This window comes from Parus major, chromosome 1 (assembly GCF_001522545.3).
Source record: "Parus major isolate Abel chromosome 1, Parus_major1.1, whole genome shotgun sequence".
In the NCBI taxonomy this organism is placed as follows: domain Eukaryota; kingdom Metazoa; phylum Chordata; class Aves; order Passeriformes; family Paridae; genus Parus; species Parus major.
This window is the reverse complement of record NC_031768.1, coordinates 2,274,368-2,295,298: the sequence shown is the minus strand read 5'-3', so window position 1 is coordinate 2,295,298 and position 20,931 is coordinate 2,274,368. Positions and strand designations below refer to the sequence as shown.

General features: G+C 43.5%; 2 protein-coding genes across 5 annotated transcripts in view; one reads left to right on the top strand and one right to left on the bottom strand.

Annotated features, from left to right (window-relative positions):
• HLCS (holocarboxylase synthetase) overlaps window positions 1-20,931 on the top strand; it is a 142,810-nt gene that overhangs the window by 103,250 nt on the left and 18,629 nt on the right. The window contains exons 9-12 of one of the 4 annotated variants that reach the window (XR_004499747.1): window positions 1,899-2,013; window positions 5,328-5,541; window positions 17,522-17,999; window positions 18,655-20,186. Coding sequence is in view for 2 of the 4 variants with exons in the window: in XM_033518671.1 (XP_033374562.1) it covers window positions 1,899-2,013; window positions 5,328-5,541; window positions 17,522-17,741 (549 nt within the window). In the remaining 2 variants the exon portion in view is untranslated. Of the gene's footprint in view, window positions 1-1,898; window positions 2,014-5,327; window positions 5,542-6,639; window positions 10,522-17,521; window positions 20,206-20,931 lie in introns of those variants that run through there. The other 3 variants (XM_033518671.1, XM_015623319.2, XR_001520718.3) reach the window with 3 other exon arrangements.
• Window positions 10,591-20,931, bottom strand: part of SIM2 (SIM bHLH transcription factor 2) — a 57,232-nt gene continuing 46,891 nt past the window's right edge. Inside the window, exon 11 of the mRNA XM_015623332.2 lies at window positions 10,591-14,840. Coding sequence (XP_015478818.1) covers window positions 14,134-14,840 — 707 coding nt within the window. The 3' untranslated portion in view covers window positions 10,591-14,133. The remainder of the gene's footprint in view (window positions 14,841-20,931) is intronic.

The following is a 20,931-nucleotide window of genomic DNA, read 5'->3' as shown; positions in this document are numbered from 1 at the left end:
TTGGCAATTGTCTCTCTCCAGCTTTCCTGGGGCTCCTTCAGGCCCTGCAAGGCCACCCTGAGCTCAGCCCAAAGCTTCTCCTGGCCAGGCTGAACAATGGCAGCTGGGCCAGCCTTTCCTGCCAGCAGAGCTGCTCCATCCCTCTGCTCATCCTGGAGCCTCCTTGGGCTGTTCCAGAAGATCCATGTCTCAGTTTATCAGCCAGTCACGGTTTTTAGGATGGCCACAGTTACTGACTCTGCTGAACCAGCAGCGACCGAGGCCTTTGTTGTGGGCCCTCCCAGAGCAGATCTGAGGGCTCTGATGCAAATTCTCTTATCAGATGTTAGTGCTGAGGATGGAAATGGGCTTTAAATCAAGAGGATGCTTTGCTCTCCCATTCTGAGAAGAGCAGAGTCTCTCTAGTGAGGGAAGGCAAGAACGTGCTCCATTTCCAGCGTATTTTGTGGCATTTTGTGGTACCTGGAGAATCCACTCCGTGCCAAAGTCATGAGAACACCCAGCTGCCTCAGTTGTTCTTGCTGCTTGTTGTCACTTCAGTCACAGAGCTACTGTCTGGTGTCTCACAGGTGTGTGTTTCCCCTTTTGGAAGGCCTTTTAGCAGTGAGAACACCATTTCACTGTGTCCTACCTCCCAGCCTCCAGAGTCTCCTATAAACCTTTCCCCAGCGCGAGGAGCCGAGCTCTTTTCCATAATGAATATGAGTTGGTGATACTTTCCCTCAGAATGCTTTGATAGCAAAATCAGGTAGTATTTCCTGTCAGTGGACGTGTCATGGACTCCTCCCTGGCCTTTAAATCTGTCAGGAAAGTAGACACGGACCCAGGTGCAGCTTTCACACATCCTGTAAAGGGATTTCATCCCCTGCAGCAGGAGGGGAGGAGACTCTTGTAGGCCTGGAGCACCTCCCATAATTTGTCCCCGGGGATGCAGCAGTCACGGGCACTGTTTCAAACTGCAGGAAGCACATTTGCTTTCTCTCTGTGTTTAAGTAGCCAGTGCAAAGTTCAGCTCAGCCCTGTGGTTTCAACAAAAGCTGCTCTGTGGGGCTGGGACCTCGTCACACAGCTCGGTTTGTGTTCGAGGGCAGGGAAAGCTTTAGGACATTTCTAAAGTATATATGTGGTTGGGAACGGGGATTTCTCCTGTCTGCTGAATTTCCTTTCCAAAATTCAGGATGTCACTGTCTCCTTGGCTGGTTCCTGCAAGGTTCCTCAGGCAGGGTTGCATTTTCAGTAGCGCCTGTGGAGCACTTCAGCAGATTCTCATTATGAGGAGAACTTGGCTGTGGTGCACTGGGTGTGGCAGAGAGCTCAGGTGAGACCCCACTGCAGAGGAGGAGATTCCAGCTCTGGAATTCCCAGCCCAGGGAGCAGCTGGAGCTGCTGGAGAGAGCCCAGAGGAGGCTCCAGGATGAGCAGAGGGATGGAGCAGCTCTGCTGGCAGGAAAGGCTGGCCCAGCTGCCATTGTTCAGCCTGGCCAGGAGAAGCTTTGGGCTGAGCTCAGGGTGGCCTTGCAGGGCCTGAAGGAGCCCCAGGAAAGCTGGAGAGAGACAATTGCCAAGGGCTGCAGGGCCAGGAGCCAGGGAATGGCTGCCAGGGGCAGAGGGCAGGGCTGGATCTTGGCATCTTGGGCAGGGATTGTTCCCTGGCAGGGTGGGCAGGGGCTGGGATGGAATTGCCAGAGCAGCTGGGGCTGCCCCTGGATCCCTGGCAGTGCCCAAGGCCAGGCTGGACATTGGGAGCTCCTGGGACAGTGGGAGGTGGCCCTGCCATGGCTGGGGTGGGAATGACCTTTCAGATCCCTTCCACCCCAAACCACTCCATGATTCTCTACAAACTCTGGAGTGATGAATGAGCCTTAAACATCTCTAAATGTCTGGTTTTGTTTCTTCAGGACATCGAGCTGCGAGTGAAATGGCCCAATGATATTTACTACAGCGATCTGATGAAGCTCGGTGGAGTTCTGGTAAACTCAACACTCATTGAAACAACATTTCATATTCTCATTGGTAAATGTCTATTTTGAAGCTTTTCTGTGCTGGGTTTGGTTTTTTTTTTTCCTGGAGGATTTTGTTATCAGTGTCTGTATCAGTAAAAATGGCAATGATGAGAACAAATAATGACAGCAGGCACAGGGAAATAAAGCACGACGTTAAATCCAGAGGAAGCACAAAAAGTAAATGTTTTCATTCTTCTTAATAATTCCATATGCTTGACAAGTAAAACATAAATGCAAGCATCTGGATTGGTGTAGCAGAGTTCAAAGGAAGAGCATTATTTGGAAGAGGGAAATTGTTCTCCTTGATTTATTGCAAAACCAGTGGAATACACTGAAACTCCATCCTTTTTTTTTCCAAATGATGTATTTTTTTTAACATGACAAATAGTTAAATGAAGAACATGCCTTTTAAATCAGAAGAAGAGCTGCATACACAGAGTAATGTTTTTATTTTTTAATTATTGAGATGTTCTTTATCATCTCTAGTCTGAGAATCATCCTGCTATTTGATAAGGAAGTTTTTCCCCTGATCAGCAGCATCCCAATTCTGCTTAGAAACCAGCCAGATCCCGGTTCCAAAAGTAATTGTCTCTCTGCTGTGTCTAGAAATTGAAAGAAAATTCCTTAGCAAGTCTAAAAGGGTAAAGAAAAAGATGATATTTGATATCTGAATGTAGCAGAAGTATCCTGCAAAGACGGAGCGGTCATGATGTCGTTTCTGTCAAAATCCTGTGATTTTAGAGGTGCAAGAGAGAAAAGAGTTGAAGAAGTCACCTCTTCCTGTGAAACATGCCCAGACACGACATTTCCTGTTCAATTTTATAAATAATCAACATGAACAGAATGGAAATTGCACCGAAACTTAAGAAATCTCTCTGTGCCCCATCAACCCTTTACAGCTTCCGTGTTTTCCTACAGCCTGCTCTGCACAAAGAGAGCAGAAACACATCCAAAATTAGTTCATTTTATCAAGGGTTTCTTGGGCACTTATTTGGTTTGGACCTTTTGATTCTTACCCTAAACATTCAAATATTCCAGTTCAAATGGAGACTTTCTGTATCCCTTCTCTCTGATATCTGTAGGTGTCATCTGGTAGGTCTGAGGTTCAGGTAAATGTCCATTTTCATCAGTCTGTCTTCACCTGGGAGCTTTTAAAATTGGAACTTCCTTGCTCCATATGAATCCAAGGACATTTTCCATCATTCCAGTCTTTCACTGCAGGTCCTAGAGGGGCCTCATGACATTTGAGTTTTTGTGTTTAGTGGGAGTGATGGGAACTCAGCTTCCCAACAGGGGAGGTGGGTCAGATCCATCACCCCTTCTCCACAGTCATGCAGGATCCTTTCCTAGACAGAATCCCAGGATCCCTGAGGCTGGAAAAGCCCTCCCAGTCCATGGAGTCCAATCTGTGACCTGTCCCCACCTTGTCCCCAGCCCAGAGCCCTGGAGTGCCACGTCCAGCCCTTCCTTGGGCACCTCCAGGCACTGAACTCTCTCTTTCTGTGGCATTCCCAGGAATCTCCCATAAATGAGGATAATGATGAAAATCAAAGATCAGGTTTTGTGATCTCTGTGGTGTCACTGCTCCAAGAAGGAGCTCAGGAGAGTAAAACCAAAGACAAACCTGTGTTTTCACTGCTGGAGCCTTGCAGATGACGCGCTTCACGCCGAGACTTTTAAACACAGCTTTTAAAAAAAAAACAACCAAAAGGCTTTTTTTTTTTCAATCTGAAATTTAAAATTGAGGAACTTTCCAGTGTTGGGACTTCTGGAGAGGGAGTTCTGAGAAGAATATTCCCCATTAATGCGAGGGCCAGACCCGGAGCAGGCGGAGGAGCCAAGCACCAGTGGAATGCAGGGGACAGCCAGCGAGCGTGACCTGCGAACGCTGCTCTGCCTCTGCTCAGGCACGGCCAGATCCTCATGGATCCACCACTGGAACATCCATCAGCCACATCAGCACTGCAGGGCCACTGCTGACTGCTCACTTCTCTCCTGGACACTGCAGAGATGCCCCCAGAGCCCTGAGCACCTCGTGGTTCTCAGGTTTCCTGGCTGCCTTTTCCCCTTGGCCGCGTCCATTCCCAGGCGTTGGGAGTTCCCAGCTGAGCTCCCCGTCCCAGGGTGGCTGCTGTGTCCCACTTTTGGGATTGCTGAGCGCTGATCCTGAGGCTGCTGATGGACCCCAAAGCCCTGTGACCCCTTTAGTGGCCACGGTGTCTCTCCTCCCTGGCGCTGTACGGGAGTGTGAACGGCTGAGTTGGGATTTGCTGGCGCTGCTCGTTGCGTTTTCCAGTTCATTTTCCTTTATCTCTTTCCAGTTTCCCATTTCAGCTCATTTCCTCAGGCCTGGTGTGCTGGGATCACCGTGCCTTGTTTGTGTGCATTCCCTGGCTTGTTAAAAATCAAAAACTCCTTCTCTCTGAAGAGATCCTTCTCCTCAAAGTTAACACAAATTATTAATTATTAATAGCAAATTTAAAAATCAAGACATCTGCACCTCCTTGCAGATGGAGCTGCATCATGTCCAAACCTGATGGACAAACAGGGGATTTTATCCCAAATGTCTGAGGAAAGAAAAAAAAAACCCAAAAAACAAATTATTAGGAGAAAAAAAATAAACAGGTAATACAATATATTTTTTTACATCCCTCGAAGCCTGTTTCAGCAGGCTGCAGAAAAAGCCCCAAGAGCCGAATTTAAACAAGGGAGGCATTCTGCCAACTCAGAATTTGGGAATTCCAGCTGGAGAAATCAGCAAGAGGCTTGAGGCTTCTAAAGGATATGCTGTGGTGAGATAGATTAGGCAAACTGGAGTCTTACAAAGTTAAAATCAAATCTTCTGGGCTTTCCCCAGCAAGCCAAACAAGGCTTATCAGCTGAGTGAAAAGTCTGGATTTTTGGAAAGGGCACTCAGCTCACTGCAGTAAACAGAAAGGGCTCTGAGCTAAATTTTAGATTGGGAGATAAAACTCCATTTTGGGGTAGGAACAGTTGTTCTCTGAGTGGGCTTCCAGGGACTAAAAGAATGTCTCCCATGGATGGGTTTGGACCCAAGGCACAGTTTATCCTCTCCCAGCCCTCTCTGATGGGCTGGGGTTGAAAGGCTGTGCTGGATTTGCCTCTGTGGTTCTGAGGAGGCATTTTGGGGGCAAGGAACAAAATCTGAGCTGAGAGTTGTAATTACAGGAGTAAGAAGATTCCAAGGTGTAAGAGACAGAGTGGAAGCAGCTCTGGGATCCATCCCAAGGGATAATTGTACAGAGCAGGTGAATTAGGCTGAGTTTGTCTCTTTGATCCTGCCCTTCTCTTTGTCTTCTGCAGGCTTTGGATTTAATGTGAATAACAGCAACCCCACCATCTGCATCAATGACCTCATTGCAAAGTTTAACAGGGAAGAGGGGACAGAGCTGAAGCCTCTGAGTGCAGATTGTCTCATTGCAAGGACTGTGACTGTGCTGGAGAGGCTCATCGAGATTTTTCAGGAGAAGGGGCCCAATGGAGTTCTTCCCCAGTACTACAAGTATTGGGTACACAGGTAAGAATTCTGTTCTTCACAAAGCTTCTTTTTATAAAATTGGTGGAAGTACTCATGGATATTTTGTCTTTTTCCATGGAATTCCCTTTAATATGAGTGAATAATTGAAATACGCCCCCAGCAGGATGCACATTTTTAAGGGAGAATTAAAGTAGCACATAATAAATCAGTGACTAGCACGAGTTCAAGAATGCTTCCAGGTATTTTACATGTATCATCTCCAAACAAAGGGAATTGGCAATGATTTGGTTTGAGATGGATGGAGCTGCTGTACTTTTAGGGGGAGAAAAAACAACAGATTGCTTGGATTAACTCCAGCTCCATCCGTTGCACAGAAGGAAATTAAAGCAGGTAGAAAATGCTGCTGCAAGTCACTCTGAGGAAAGGAGCAGTGAGGTGGGGAATAAAATATTCTGTTTGAGGGGGAAGCCTTTCCTGTGAGGGTTGGGAGGCCCTGGCACAGAGCAGCTGTGGCTGCCCCATCCCTGCAGTGCCCAAGGCCAGGTGGGACAGAGCTGGGAGCAGCCCAGGACAGTGGAAGGTGTCAGGGTTGGGATGATCTTTAAAGTCCTTTCCAACCCAAACCATTCCATGATCCATTTAATGATTCTGATGAGTCCTCTGAGGTGATTTTGATGCCTTGGAGTGGCTCCCTAGAGCAGAGGCTAGACAAGGTTTAAAGAATAAAGTGGGTGTTTATTAAAGGCCTTGGGCAGTCAGAAGCCTCCCAGAGGCTCCCCCAAGGTGGAAAATGGTCAGGAGTTTTTCAGACAATTCTGAGTTTGGTCCATTTCCATATCAGGGGTTAATGCTGCAATTACACCTTCAGCTAATGAAGTCATTTACCCCCAGTTTGCTCCCCCACAATTCACTTTTGTTTGGACTTTTTGGGGCCTGAGGCTGTGGGGTGTCCTTGGATCTCAGGCCTAGAGGGATTGTTTTGTCTGACCAAAATGTGAAGACAGTAACTGACCCTTTATGAGGAGTTTGGAGCTGTGCACTAATGCAGGACAGGATTTGAAAAATACAAAAACTGAAATCCTAAGACATCAATTTTAGCTGTTTCATGACTTGCTGACAGAATTCTCTCCATCCCAGCGGGAAGCAGGTCCGGCTCCACCACGAGGAGGGCCCGGTGGCCTGGATTGTTGGGATTGATGACTTTGGATACCTCCAGGTGCATGAGGAGGGCAAAGGCGTGGAGTCTGTGCACCCTGATGGCAACTCCTTTGACATGCTGAGGAACCTCATCGTCCCCAAGCACTGACAGAGCCCACAGGGACCTCCTGCCCTGGCCACTGTCACCCCAAGGTGACGGGGGTAACCCAAAGTTTCATTTTTCCTCCTGATTTTCTGCTTTGTGTTTGCCATGGGTGACTTCAGCAGCTGAAAAGAGGTGGTGATCTCACAGCTGAAGGCTTTTATTCTTTTAGTTAAACTTTAAAACACACCTCTGTTGCCATTCTTTTTAAGGATCTGTTCTTTGCAAGGAGACTGATTGCCAAGAAATATTTGTAGTGAACAGAACTTTCTCTTCATTTACACCTTACACTGGAGAGACTGAAGTGGCTCAATATTTCCTTTTTTTTGTTTGTTTCTGTGTGATTTGGCACAGTGAAGGACAGTATTTTACTTTTTTACTTCGTGTTTTTTTTAAACTAAATTCTGTTTTTCTGTGTTGTCTGCACTAAAACCAGCTGGAACATGACATATTCCTGAATTGCTGGGATCACCACTGTGCTTAATTCCAGGTCTGAGTGAAGATCCTTGCTGATTTGGTTCTTCTCTGTGTAGACCTCTACAATAATTTACCAACCTGTGCTTTGATCTCAGGTCTGCAACTCTTAATGGCTGCCTTGAGTTTTTGGGAGAGTTTTCCATCAGCACTTAGGAGCTGAGCTTGGTTATCCAAGGGATTTGCATTCTGCTCTCCCCAGTCAGTTTTATCTGAGTAAAGCAGCTCATCTGTGCTTTAAATCACAATTTTCCAAGAGGTTTCAGCCCCTGGAAGAAAATCCCACTGGAGTAATGTCACACCCAGGTTATTGTAGAATCCCATCTCAGGGGATGGAACCTCTAATTAATTTAGAATTTAGTGGTAATCATATCACCATTTCAATGAAGTTGAGTGAATAAATAAAGGGAATAAATCGAATTCCCTGCTGCAAACAACTGCTCCAGTGAAAAAGAGAAATCACACCATTCCCCTGTGTCCAGATTCTCCTCTGTAGCTCTGTTGTCACCTCCCTTTCCCAAGCCAATGTCTGCTTTTGCTGCTAAGCACTAAAAGCAAGAGCTTTAACACCTGCTGGCCTGAAAGCAGCTCGTTTTTGGGGCTGTCTGCACATTTCCAGGTGAGGGAACAGCCTGGGAATTCTCCTGGAGCAGCCACGAGGGAGCTTGGTGGGGTTTCCTCCCTCCCAAGGAGACTTGGCCACCACAGCCCCTCAAATAATTCTGAGCCAAGCAGGTTTGTCCCAGGTGTGATGTGGCCACCTTAATTTCTTCTCTTCGTGGTGGATCAGCCAGATTGGTTTCCAGAAAGGAAACCAATTTCTGCTAGCCAGAAATGGGGTTTTTAGGTTAAAGTTCACCTCATTAACAATCCAAACATTTTAGATTGTTTCAGCTCCAAAGCCAGGAAGTCTTAAAACAAGGAAACTTGTCTGTAATGGTAATTTTGACCAATCCTCACATTTTAGGGTTTAGGTGGTTTGGCAGCAAGAGTAGAAATTAAATTGTCCCTGTTAAATGGAGGATTTTATGCTCCATCTCACAGAAGATTTGCCTGATTGTCCAAACCCTGCTGGGGTTTTTTTTCACCCATAATCCAAATCACATAAGGCTGCACACCAGCATCTCCTAGAGCTGCACACAATTAATTATTAATTACCATCATTGAAGTGATACACCAAATTCAGCTTTTTCCCACCAGATGCTTTCAAAACTGCTTTGGGCTGAGAACCTTTGGCAGCTTTGATATCAGAATTCAATTTTAATGCATGTTGTAATCAACTGGAACTCAAGTCTGGCTTAATAAAGCCTCAACAATAAGAAGAACCCATATATTTATATATAATCTATAAAAAATGGGTGTGCACATGCACACTCACATCTTCCTGCTGCATCCTCGTTTATTTTCTGCCTTTTCCTTCATGAGCAAACTGCAGCTGCAGGGAGGCAGAGCTCTGGTGCTGCTTTTGCAAGCACAGAGTTCTACAAAACTTCACCTTCACCCAGAATTTGTAGCTAAATCTGTCTCAGCTTTAGGGTTTGCCCTTAGGAAACACCTCTGGGTTTTGTTCATGTTCCACCCAGGAAGTGCCTGGAGGGATTGAACAGCCAGGTCGTGCCTCAGGCTGAGGTTTGAGTGGCTTCCTTCAAACTTCTCTTCAAACTTCCTTCAAACTTCCTTCTCCAGGGACAAAAAAAAGGTGAGGAAAAGGATAAAACATGGGAGTTTTGGAAGGGCAGGATGAGTTTGTAAAGCTTCAGTGGCTGAGCAGCAGCAGAAGGATTCTTTAACACCAAAATGCTGCAGCGTTTCCTGGTTGCTGTTGGTTCTTTTGTAGCTGTGTTCATGATGAGCTGGTTCTGTTCTCACTTGGAGTTGTCAGGTTATTCCCAACACTTTTGCCTTGGGAAGAAACTTGAGTGGAATTTCCTTGCCCAAGCCTGGATGTGCCAGAGCCCAGGGGGTGCTGTGGGAACCACTTTGCCTTTTCAGTGGCCTCTGCTGCTGTCTCAGCCTTCCAGCCTGGATTTGGATGAAGGATTTGTTGCTTTCCCTTCAGAAGAAACCAAGACAAGGAGAATTCCCATGGGACCAGGATAAATTCCTTGTGGATGAGTCCTTGGAGAATCCCTGGCTGTGTCAGGTGGATGGGAAGCACAAGAGTCCGACTCTGCCGAAGGCGGCGTGCCCAGAAAGCCGCAGCATTTTTCGCAGGAAAATCCTGTTTTTTCTTGTTCTCCGTGTGTGACAGACAAATGTGGTGTGGGGTGTCCCTGGATGTGGGGATGGAGAGATCCAGGCAGCTCCAGGCCCAGGAATAACGCTCTGAAAATGTTTCATTTTGTTCAGCTGTCTGGATTAGTAAAACACCTCTTCCATTGCGAGGCTGAGCTCATATCTTAAACTATTTTCTTGATGAAGTGCTTTCAGAAAACTCATTTATTACGATGTCCGGATTTCTGGGACTTCATTTTTTTATTTTTTCCCCCCTGCTGGGGCTCTGGTAGAACATTTCTCATGGTGAAAACATTTGTGGGGGTTGTTTATTGATAGGAAAACTCCTGGGTGTGTTGGCACGTGTGTGAGTCCGGGGTGGGTCGTGCCCAGTCAGTAACAAAGCTGCTTCCAAAGGTTTGAAAAAGTAATAATAATGTATTTCACATTTCAGAGCCCAGCACATCCTGCTTCTAGTAAAGCTTTTATAAGACTTCAGAGCTTTTTTTTTAAATATATCCAACAAATCAAGGGCTATTACCTGGAAATAATATTAAAGTGTTTAATTCTTTATGCTGCTGCTTCACCGTGCAAAAATTCGTTTCTTTGCTTCCTCTGATTCAGCTGCAATAAAATTCCTTTTTTGCAACTCCTTTGGAAGTCTCTATGATCAAAATATCTGTCATGGGAAAGATTTGTGCTGGTTCCTGGGGGTAACTGCTTTGAGAAAAACATTTGCATGTTTAAGTGGTGCTGGGGATGCGCTGCCTTGATCAGACACCAAAGAAATTAAATCTGGGCCCAGGAAAGAGCAGAGGTCAAAAAATGATGGAGAAAAGAAAACTGCAGGGAAGAATTGTCGAGTGTTGAGCATCTCATTCTGTGTTATTTGCATTTTCCAAGTGTCTTCATTTAAAATGCAACGTGGCAAAAATACAATATATTTTAAAAAAAAGTCTGTGTGTGTTTTATAGCACATTAATTGTCAATTATAGAATTGTGTCACAGCTTGAAATAAATTTTCAAATATGCACCATTGTCTTTTGTGAAATAACTTTGTTTTGTATTTAATTATAAAAAAAAGGAAATTCAACTCAGTGTTCCTTTGGCTACAGGATTTTATTAACATTTTAACAGGTTTGTTTTACATAATAAATAAGCAAAAATGCTTTACATTTTTAGGGAATACATATATAATTCTGAGCATGGATAGGTTGGTTGGGTTGCGTGCTTCTTCACCTACACTTGCCAAATAGCTTTTATCTGCATCATATTAAAGAAAAAAAAAAGCAAAATCTAACCTTCAGGAAAAAAATGGAATAACAACATTTCCTCTGTGGACTTTCTGAAGTGTGACTGAAATGCTGAAAAAAAACCCAATTTCTGTCCTGTCTTGAGATTTCTGGAGAAATTCTGGCAGATTTCTCATTCATTGGCACTTTCAGTGATGAATTTCCTAATTTTGCACCGATTTTGCTGAATTTCCTTAAATTTCCTTTTTTAAATCCCAGGGCACAGAAACCTGGGGACAAATCTGTGCCTTTCTCACCTCATTTTATTTCCATTGCACTGCTTCCAAAACCTGGAGACCTCAATTTGGGATTCACTTTTCCAGCTTTACCTTGGTCTGGTGGAAGATTCCCTGACTGCCAAGGGGTTGGAATGAGATCTTTAAAGTCCCTCCCAACCCAAATTTTCTATGATTTTGGTACAATATTCCCTCTTTCACTCTCTTTCTCCCTCTTTCCACGATTTTCTTGCCAGGTCTGAACTCCCCTGAGAGTTAAAATCTTGTGAAGTCTCACAACAAAAGAGTGACTCAAATGCTAAAGAGAAATGAAGTTATTTTTCATCATTTATTTCAATTCCCATTCCCCTTCACTGCCATAATTATTATTTTTTTTTGTTACTAAAAACATTTTTCATTATTAAAACACTGTGATGGCAGTGCCCTGGTAACCAACCAAAACTCCTGTTTTTCTCCCAGTGGAATTTACTCCCAGGTGGAAATCGCTGTTTTAAATCTTGGAGGGGCAGGAAGAAAACAAAAATAAAAAAAGAAATCCTTCCCACATTTGCTTTTGCCATTTTTTCTGCACCTTCCCCCTGCATTATCAGCTGTGAATTCCTAATTGGTTCATTATTGCCTCAGCTCCCCTAAAACACCTGGGGGAGGATGATGGAACACCTCCTCTGCTCAGGCTGCTGGAATAAATCCTGGAATGGGAATAACAAGGTGGAAAATGGGAATAACAAGGTGGAAAAATACCAAGCTGAAAGAGATCGATGGCGGGGTTTGGTTTTTTATTTCAAGCAAAACCTAATTTTTGTTGTTTTTCTAGCAAGGAACACCCAAATGCAGCAGTGCCACTAATGAGGGAGAAAGTGCAGCAGGAGGGGTTGGGCATCAGGTTTCTTTTTAATGATGCCAGCCATGCCAGTGGCTCCTTTGTAGGGCATGGGTTTCATTTAATTGAAGAAAATTAAGCCAGGAGTCTTGGCATAATTATCTTTTCAGGATTTTGGGGTCGTTTATGAGGAGCAGGGGCTGGGAGGGCTCTCAGCCACGGCCACTGGAGCAGCAACCGGTGGCTCCTGGCTTTGATTTATGGGGTCAGCACCATTATAATCCACATTTACAGCTTTTCTGGAGATTTGCCAGCTTCTCCAGCATTAAACAAACCGAGCTTACAGAGGGGGAGACTGTGCTGGATCAATTCTGGTTTGGCTTTTTTTGTAATCACTGATTTGGGTTTTTTTCTTCTGTTCTGTTCAGCACAAAATGTATTTTTCATGCAGTTGAAAAAGTCAGCTGAGAGTGTTCAGTTCAAGCTCACTTTCAAGTGAATTAATTTGATAATAAAGCTTTCTCTGTTAACCTTTAATGGGAAGGAATTAAAAAAAAAACCCCTGAAAATTACTTTCAAGCTTTTGCTTTTAAAGTATTTTTGTGTACTCTTAGCAACAAATATTCATACACAGAAGGAAATAACTTTATTATTATATTCTAATGAAAAGTTCCCATTTCAGGGGCTTGGAAGTGGATGAGCTTTAAGGTCCCTCCCAACCCAGACCACTCTGGGATGAATTATTGCTGCACAGAAAAGAGGGAGAACATGGAATTTTTAGGACTGAGTAGTGCATTATGATTTTTCTGACAAGGTGCAATCCATGAGCAGTTTTTTTCCTATTACACAAACCAGGTAAGAATTTTCTTCAAGGAATCATGGAATGGTTTGGATTGGAAAGAACCTTCAGGCTCATCCATGGGCAGGGAACCTTCCACTGTCCCAGGGCACTCAAGGTTTTTCAGTGAAGTTCTCTTTAGAGTCTAATGAGAGAAAGTTTGAAAAATTCTGAATTAAGCTTGAATTGGGGTGAGAAATGGAGCTGAGTGAGATCTACAACATTTATTTGTTGTTTTATCCACTCACAGTGCCTGGGGAAGTGGCTGAAAACCACCTGAGTGTTGTTGATGAAACTCACACAGATCAAGAATTAAAAAGAAAGGGGTGAAAATCTATTCCTGGCTGAATGTGAGTGTTTCAAATGTGCTGTTAGGGATTTGTGAAGTGCTCAAATCAGGGAATTCCAGCCCTACCTTTGTGCTGACAACAGGATTTATGCCAGAGGAAGTTCAGCGTGTTAAGAGCTGGACCTTTCAAAGCCCACAATTCTACTGGTAAATTCAAAATAAGGCATAAATGTCCATTATTCTCTTGACTATAAAGAAAACATTTCTGGTGCTGTTATTAAGATGTATTTGTGACTGGCTGGGTTGAAAATCTGCACAGGCTTCCCCCAGAATACTCAGGGAAACACAGGATTTAGGAGTTTCCTTTTCTTATTTGTGGGGAATTAGTTCCTGCTCCATAATTTGTCCCAATTTGCCATGACAAGACCTGTAACCCTGTAATACCTATCTTTGTACTTATTAATTTGTCATATTGTCCCTTGTCCAGATAAATGGTGGTGGCAACCATCTCAGAACATTGAAATCTGTGTTAAATAAATCAGATTTAGGGTGGATTTATTTAGTTTTAAAACTTTTTTGGTAATTAATAAATAAGATTTTTTTTCTGTTTGGGTAGTACAGCTGTGTTGTGGTTGCTGAAAATCACCACTCTGTCAACAAAGTCAATTTGTCAGGGGGTTGGGTGGAGAGCTGAGGTGAGGTTTCACACAATTTGTCAAAAAAACCCCTAAACTAGAACGTATATTTTATAATGATTAAAAAACAATCTCGAGTTTCTTTTCAGGAGGGGTCAAGGAAAAAAAAAAAAAAAAAAAAAAAAGAATGTTCTCCATATAAACCTCTGCATATAACACCTCTCGTTTCCTTTTGCTGCACACTATAAAATAACAAAAATAGGATTTGGAACTTGGCTTTTCCCTGGCACCGGAGCTTTATCCGGGAAGCACAGCAGGGCATGGAGGGGATTTTCCTGGCCCTGGGACTGGTGGAACTCATCACTTTGTCCCTCACTGCCCTCCAGCTTTGCTCAGTAAATGTCACCACGTTTCCTCATGCTTTAGTTTTTCTTTCTTTTTTTTTTTTTTTTTTTTTTTTTTTTTTTTTTTTTTTTTGCAAATCATTCATTTGGCTTCTTAATTCTAACTCTTCAAACCCTCCCGTGGTACCGTCACCTGCCGTTGGCAATAATTACAGAAGTCCCAATGTAATGGGGCAGTGCAGATTCCTTGTGTGTTTCTGGAGAAGAAGCTGAGGAGGGGCTTTGGTTTTTGTAAATGAAGGCGTTGACGTCCTCCGAGCTGTAGGAATAATTCTCCCCCGCGTGTCCCGCGGCCGCGCAGGGCGAGGCTGGGAAGGCGCCGTGCTTGGCCAGCACGTGGTGGTAGTTGAGGAGCACGAAGGGGACTTGGCCCGAGGGCCTGACGTCCACCAGCCGCTCGCTCTCGGCCTCGTGGTCGAGCTTCATCCTCTCGCCGCTCTCCAGCTCCTCCAGGCTGCCTGGCTGGTGGCTGATGTGCCCAAATTTGGGGTCTTTGACGCAAATCCTCCTGCTCTGCTCGTAGACCGAGGGCACGGGCAGCAGGTGGCTGAGCTGTCCCACGGCTTTGGCCTGGCAGCACTCGGATTTGGGCAGCAGGGAGTTGGGGAAGGAGCCCTCGTTGATGGTGATTTTTTCTGGCAGGTCTCTGTTAAAGGCCAGCTTGTTTTCCTCTTTGATGAGGTGGGCGGGGGGTTGGATCCTGGGCTCGGTTTTGTTGTGTTTCATGATGCCGGAGTCGTAAAAATCCTCCTTGTACCTGCCCGGCACGGGCGCCGTGCAGCTCGGGAAGGCCTCGGGCAGAGCGTCCTGGCTGTACCTCCTGTTGGACAGTGGGACTGGCAGGGGAAAGAAAACGTGTTAATTACTGATAACAAGCCTCTGCAGTAATTAAAACTCACTGACATTGTTATCATTGCTAAATAGGGGGAATTAAACCAAATAAATGATCAGAGATGCAACCTGAAATCAAAAATCTTCCTTACCTTAAGTAAGCTCTTTCCAGAGATTTATCAGAGGATTTACTGAAATCTGGATAATGTTGGTACCTATCAATGATTCCATGATTAAAATAGTGGAATTATTTTAATCATATAATAAGCACCAGAAATAAACTGAATAAACTGAATTTATTCTCCCTGTCATTGTGGGAGTGCATTGGACATTTGTCCTTGCACAGACAACTCCAAGGTTGGGCTCAATGATCTCAAAGATCTTTTCATTCTGCAGAATTCTCTTGATTCTGTAACTCATGGTATTTATTTGGGGTATATTTAATATCCAGATGAGATACTAGTTATGTCATTATGTAATCAGTGAAATCTCTTTGTGATACCCAGAGTGGGTCACGTTAAAGGCTTTGCCTTTTCTCTTTGAAAAGCTGACATCAGATATTAAAAACATCTCTTAAACACCTCTTCAGCAATGCTGGATCTCTGCTTTTAAGACATTCCCATGTAATAAAGGTAGATAATGATAAAAATGCAGGTTACAACATTGAGTGGGGGAGAAAAAATTGAGTATTTTTAGAGAATCAGAAGCCAGATGCTTAATTTTTCAAGAGTATGAGCCTAGGGTGTCTATTCAGGCTTTTCCTCTAAAATATATTGGGCAGTCTCATTTTTCTCCTCAGTTTCTGCATGGCAACTGAACTCTTGAAGCAATTTGAGTTATTTTTACTATTTTCTTCTTGGATTATGAAGCTTTTCCTTTCTGTTCACTCCTATCTACGAGTGGTGAGAGAAAAGGCCCCTAGTTTTCTCCTGTACCATAGGAGCAATAATTTTTTTGCACTCTCCTATGAACAGTTTGTGAGTTAAACAGCTCCTCCAAGGCACATTTGAAAGTTTTATGTTAAAGGAAAAATGACACACTGAGCAAATTTCTCAAGTTAGACCCAAACTCTTGTTTTGTGTGAGGTTCACTGGAAGCCCTGGACAATTAAGTGCCTTTTTGAAAATGGATTTCCTGTTTTTCTAACTCTATTCAACGTCTCAAAAGTTCTGGAGTTCCCCTCTATTGGTTGCTGATGTAACTGTGCCCATTAATAATTAAGTATTCCCTGTGCTGTAATAGACTGGGAAAGCCTTCATGGATAACAGGAAGCAGAAATAGCTCAATTGTACCTTTTTTTTTATATATGCAGAGCTCCATTAATTTCAGAGAGAGCTGCACTACGTAATTAACACCAGAATTTAAACAGGAATCTGGTTCCAATTTCTTCTTCACCCTCCTAAAAACAGTAACCTTTCAAGTTATTCTTTCCCATTTCTGTGTATATATTTTGTCACAAGGAGTAGACGCTGAAGGAAGCTGAGTTCTCACCAGCTGGTGAAAAACGTCCCTTTCAGATCACAAATCCAACGAGGTTTCAGCCATGTGCTTCAGAATAGCTTGGGAATTTTACTGGTCTAGTTCAGTGCTCTGATTTTAACTCCACATTTGGTGTTTTTATTGTGAAATAAATGTAAATGTTGAGAGCTGCTGACACATCATGGTTTCATGATCATGGTGTTCTGGGTTTAAGGTGTCAAGAGGGGTGGGTTTGTCCTTCTGTAGTTTGGAATATTTTCACTTTATAGCTCTTCTTTTATCTCTGAAAAAAATGCTGTACTTTTCCATTTTCAGAGCCCAAGAGAACTTGGAAGAAGCTGAGGCACCACAGCCACCAGTTGGCTTCTGCCTTGTCACCTTTAATTCTGTAATTTCCAGTCCTGCTGGGCTGAGGATGAACAATCAGATTGTAAATCACAGAATCACAGAAGGTTTGAGTTGGAAGGACCTTAAAAATCACCCAGTTGCCACCCCAGCCATGGCAGGGACACCTCCCACTGTCCCAGGAGCTCCCAATGTCCAGCCTGGCCTTGGGCACTGCCAGGGATCCAGGGGCAGCCCCAGCTGCTCTGGGCACCTCTGAGCAAAATATTTCTTCCCAATATCCAACCTAACCCTGTCCTTTGTGAGTTTAAAACCATTTTCCCTGGTCCTGTCACTTTCTGCCCCTAGGAAAAGTCCCTCTCCCTCCTCTTTATCAAACAGACAAAGATAGAACAGGTCTTACTGCAACCCCTGCCCATGAAAAGATATTTTTATCTCAGTCTGTGCTCGTCCTGGTCTGAACCCTGATTTCAAATCACCCAAGGCTGATTGTTCTCCATCATTCCCCCTCCAAAAACAAAGGTGAGACAAAATGATTTCCCAGACCTCTTTGTCTCAGGGGAATTCCCTTTGTGAAATGTCATTTCTTTCTTCCAACAGGCACTGCCTAAACCTGGGGAGCTTTTTCACTGATTTTCTCACTCTTTTTTCCTCATTTCCTGAGTTTTGGCATGATTGGTGGCACAAGGCTTCACACAGGTGGTTCAGAAGGTCCAGCAGCACCACTGAGTGCCCAGCAGGTCCTGTGGTGCCCACAGCAGCAAGTTCAAGGGTAAAAAGGAAACTTCTGGCTAAGAATACAGTTGCCTTCACTGAAATTATTTTTTTTTTTTTTTTTTTTTTTTTTTGATGACTGGCCCAGCTGGGAAAAAGTGGAAGAAGCTTCAAAACCAGATCCCGAAGCAGAAACATCTGATTTGCAGGCAGTTGTATCTGCTACGTGCTTCTTCAGAGCTTTGATGGCTTGGCACGATCATCCTCCAAGCTCTGATCCCTCCAAAAGGAGCAATTTTCCATGGAGAAAAATGCCTTTGGCCCACGGCGTTTTTGGCAGATGCTGCCGTGGATGTGATGTGGAATAGCCCTCGCATCCAAGCCGGCTGCCAGATGTCAGATTTGGCTTTGCCTTTGGATCGAAGATGATGATGCTAAGCAGATCCTCCCTGCTTTGAAGCTCCCTGGCTGTCAGTTCTCCAGTGAGCCACTGGAAAAAAGCAGCGCTTGACAACCTCGGGGAGATCAGACGCAAAAAATAAAGGAAAAGTCGCTTCCAAAGGTCCCAAATTCAGCAGAAATGCAACAGCGCTGACTCTGCTTGAGGAGGAAACAAGGCTGCAAAAGTTGGGTGGAAATCCTGTCTACAAGAGAAGTTCTGTTCTCCTTTCCCCTTTTGCCATGATCTCTGACCAGGCCTAAGTTTGACCATGTTTTTTTTTCCTCCTAAATAATAAACTCAAAGGCTTTTGCAGAGAACTAACTGTAGCAAGCCAACTTTCATCAAATCCCCAGTAAATATCCATTAAAATATCCATTAAAATGCATCAAAATGCTCAAAAGAGAGCCCACCTCACCCAACTCAAACAGCAAAACCTTCAGTGAAGCAGAACCAGAAATAAAACCGCTGGTATTGCAGCTCTGTTTTCTTCCTGATAGGGAAACGGTGATGTGGGATGAGATTGAAAAACAGCAGCAATTTCTTGAAGGTTTTTATTGGGATTTGGGTTTTTTTACCCTGTTCCTGCAGATTTCCTGGGGATAGGCAGGATTTACTTCAGTCTTTATCCTTATCCTCAAAAGATGTAGGTTTTGGGGGAGGTTTAGTGGTGTTTTAGTTCTTTGGTTTGTTTGTTTGTTTGGGATTTTTGGTCTTTGTTTTCTTTGGTTTTCTTTTTTTCTTTTTTTCTTTTTTTCTTTTTTTTTTTCCCCACAACATCTTTAAAAAAGACAAAACCATTTCCTATTTTTGGTCATAATACTCCTCCTTTTCCCCCACAGTCCACAGGAACAAGCAAAGGAAGCAGCAAATTCGAGGAGCACGAGCTGAGGCAAAGATTTCACCTGCTCTGGGCTGTGAGAAGAGCTTCACTCTAGCTCATTTTCAACCTAACCACAGAAAAGTGAAATAAAATGCTGCTGTCACTGAGGTGAAGCCCATCATGGGTGAGGTCAAACCATCCTGTGAAGGACAAAACCCCAGGCAGAAATTATCTGTCCCTCTGTGGGAAGCACATTTGATGTCTGATTCCATTTCCGTCTGATGCAGCAAGCTCAGTTTTGAATATCTTTATATTTTAATATATTTATATTTTAATATTCCCTTTGGATCTTGGATATCTACACCCATTAAGTGAATAAACACTTGATTCTGGTACCCAAGAGGCTGCCTGGAGACTGCCTACATTTTTTTATTTTAAATTTCCACTACTGCTCCCCTGCATTCCAAGAAAGAAGAGTTTCCATCTGACTGCAGGGCAGTACCTCAGTCCTCATCAGTGATTTTTAATTAATGAAAACAATGCATGCAGAGAGATGAGGATGGGATCCAAGGACTGGCTCTGCAGTGGGAAGGGATAACCTGGAGCTCTGCTTAAAGGAGTTTAATGAAAGGTTTCCTGTCCTGAGGAGGTCTCTGACACTTTCAGATACACCTTAAATCACAGAAGAACTCCTGTATTTAATAAGACTGAATAAACTCAGATGTGGCAGGGTTTTATATTTTTTGCATATTTTTGCAACAGGTTTTTGTATAATTCTCACAGTAACTGAAAATAAATCAGGAAAAAGGGGGAAATCCAGGCCAGCCAAGGCTGTTCTTGCTAAAATCAGCAGCAACCTGAAATCTCAGCAAACTTCTGAGGCTCTTTAATGAAAGCAGTTAAATTCAGAGTCGTGTTTGACTTGAAGGGGAAGCTGGGTCAGGGGAGTAATTAATGCTATTAATTGAGTTAAAGATACTTGACACCATCCCAAAATAGCCTGACCTGCCCGAGTCTGCCTTGTCCAAATATTTTTGTTGTTTTAGCTGATTAATATTGTTCCTTGCCCATCACAACTTGACTCAGTTTCATTTTGGAGCTGGGGCAGCTGTGAGATCAGTGTTTAAAATGAGAGATAAATCTCTGCCAAAACCACTGCAATAAATCCTGTTCTGGTTGAACACGGGGGAAATTAAAGAGATGGACAAGATGATCCCCACAAGTCCCTTCCAACCCTAATTATTCTGTGATCAGAGGGTATTTTGAGCATCTTTATGTTTGGTTGTTTTATAATTTTTCAAGGTTATTTCTTGTAGGTTTCCACCTCAGAGAAGTCAATGCCTTTCTTCAAATAAGTTCTATCCTTGACCATCTGCACAGTGAAATAATGCAGGTGATGTGAGACATTTTCAAATTCAGAATTATGATCAAGTAAAGCAGAATTATTACTCTCAAAGGGAAAGACAGAGTAGATTTGTGCTGAGAAAGGACAATCTTCAATTTTTTTATGGGACTAGATGGTGTTTATATAAATTTTGTTTATTTTATTACTCTTTTATTTATTAATTTTTAAATTTGTTTTAATTTATTTTAATTTCTGTGTTAAAATTATCAAAAATTACAGTGGAGGTGAAGTTTCAATCTGACTTCAGCCATGACTTACCTGAGAAATTCCACTTAAATAACTCTGAGAGTGCAAAGCATGAGGGTAAACTGTGCCAGCACTGAAGGAGGAGCTGTCACTGTGCTGCTCTAAAAGTGATTCTGGTCAGTGCATTTTTTCAGCTGAACCTTTGATAATATTCCCAATCCAGTGCTGATGGAAATGGGAAGAAGGAACAAGGGAATACCATAAATATACTGATTGTTACACTTCACTGCCTCTGATCTTCTGTGTTGCTTAAACTGATGCCTTAGGATTTCAGTTTTTGCATTTTTCAAATCCTATCCTGCATTAGTGCACAGCTCCAAACTCCTCATAAAGGGTCAGTTACTGTCTTCACATTTTGGTCAGACAAAACAATCCCTCTAGGCCTGAGATCCAAGGACACCCCACAGCCTCAGGCCCCAGAAAGTACAAACAAAAGTGAATTGTGGCAGAGCAAACTGGGGGTAAATGACTTCATTAGCTGAAGGTGTAATTGCAGCATTAACCCCTGATATGGAAATGGACCAAACTCAGAATTGTCTGAAAAACTCCTGACCATTCTCCACCTTGGGGGAGCCTCTGGGAGGCTTCTGACTGCCCAAGGTGTATCTGTTGAAGGCCTTTAATCAATATCTACTCTTCACCTTG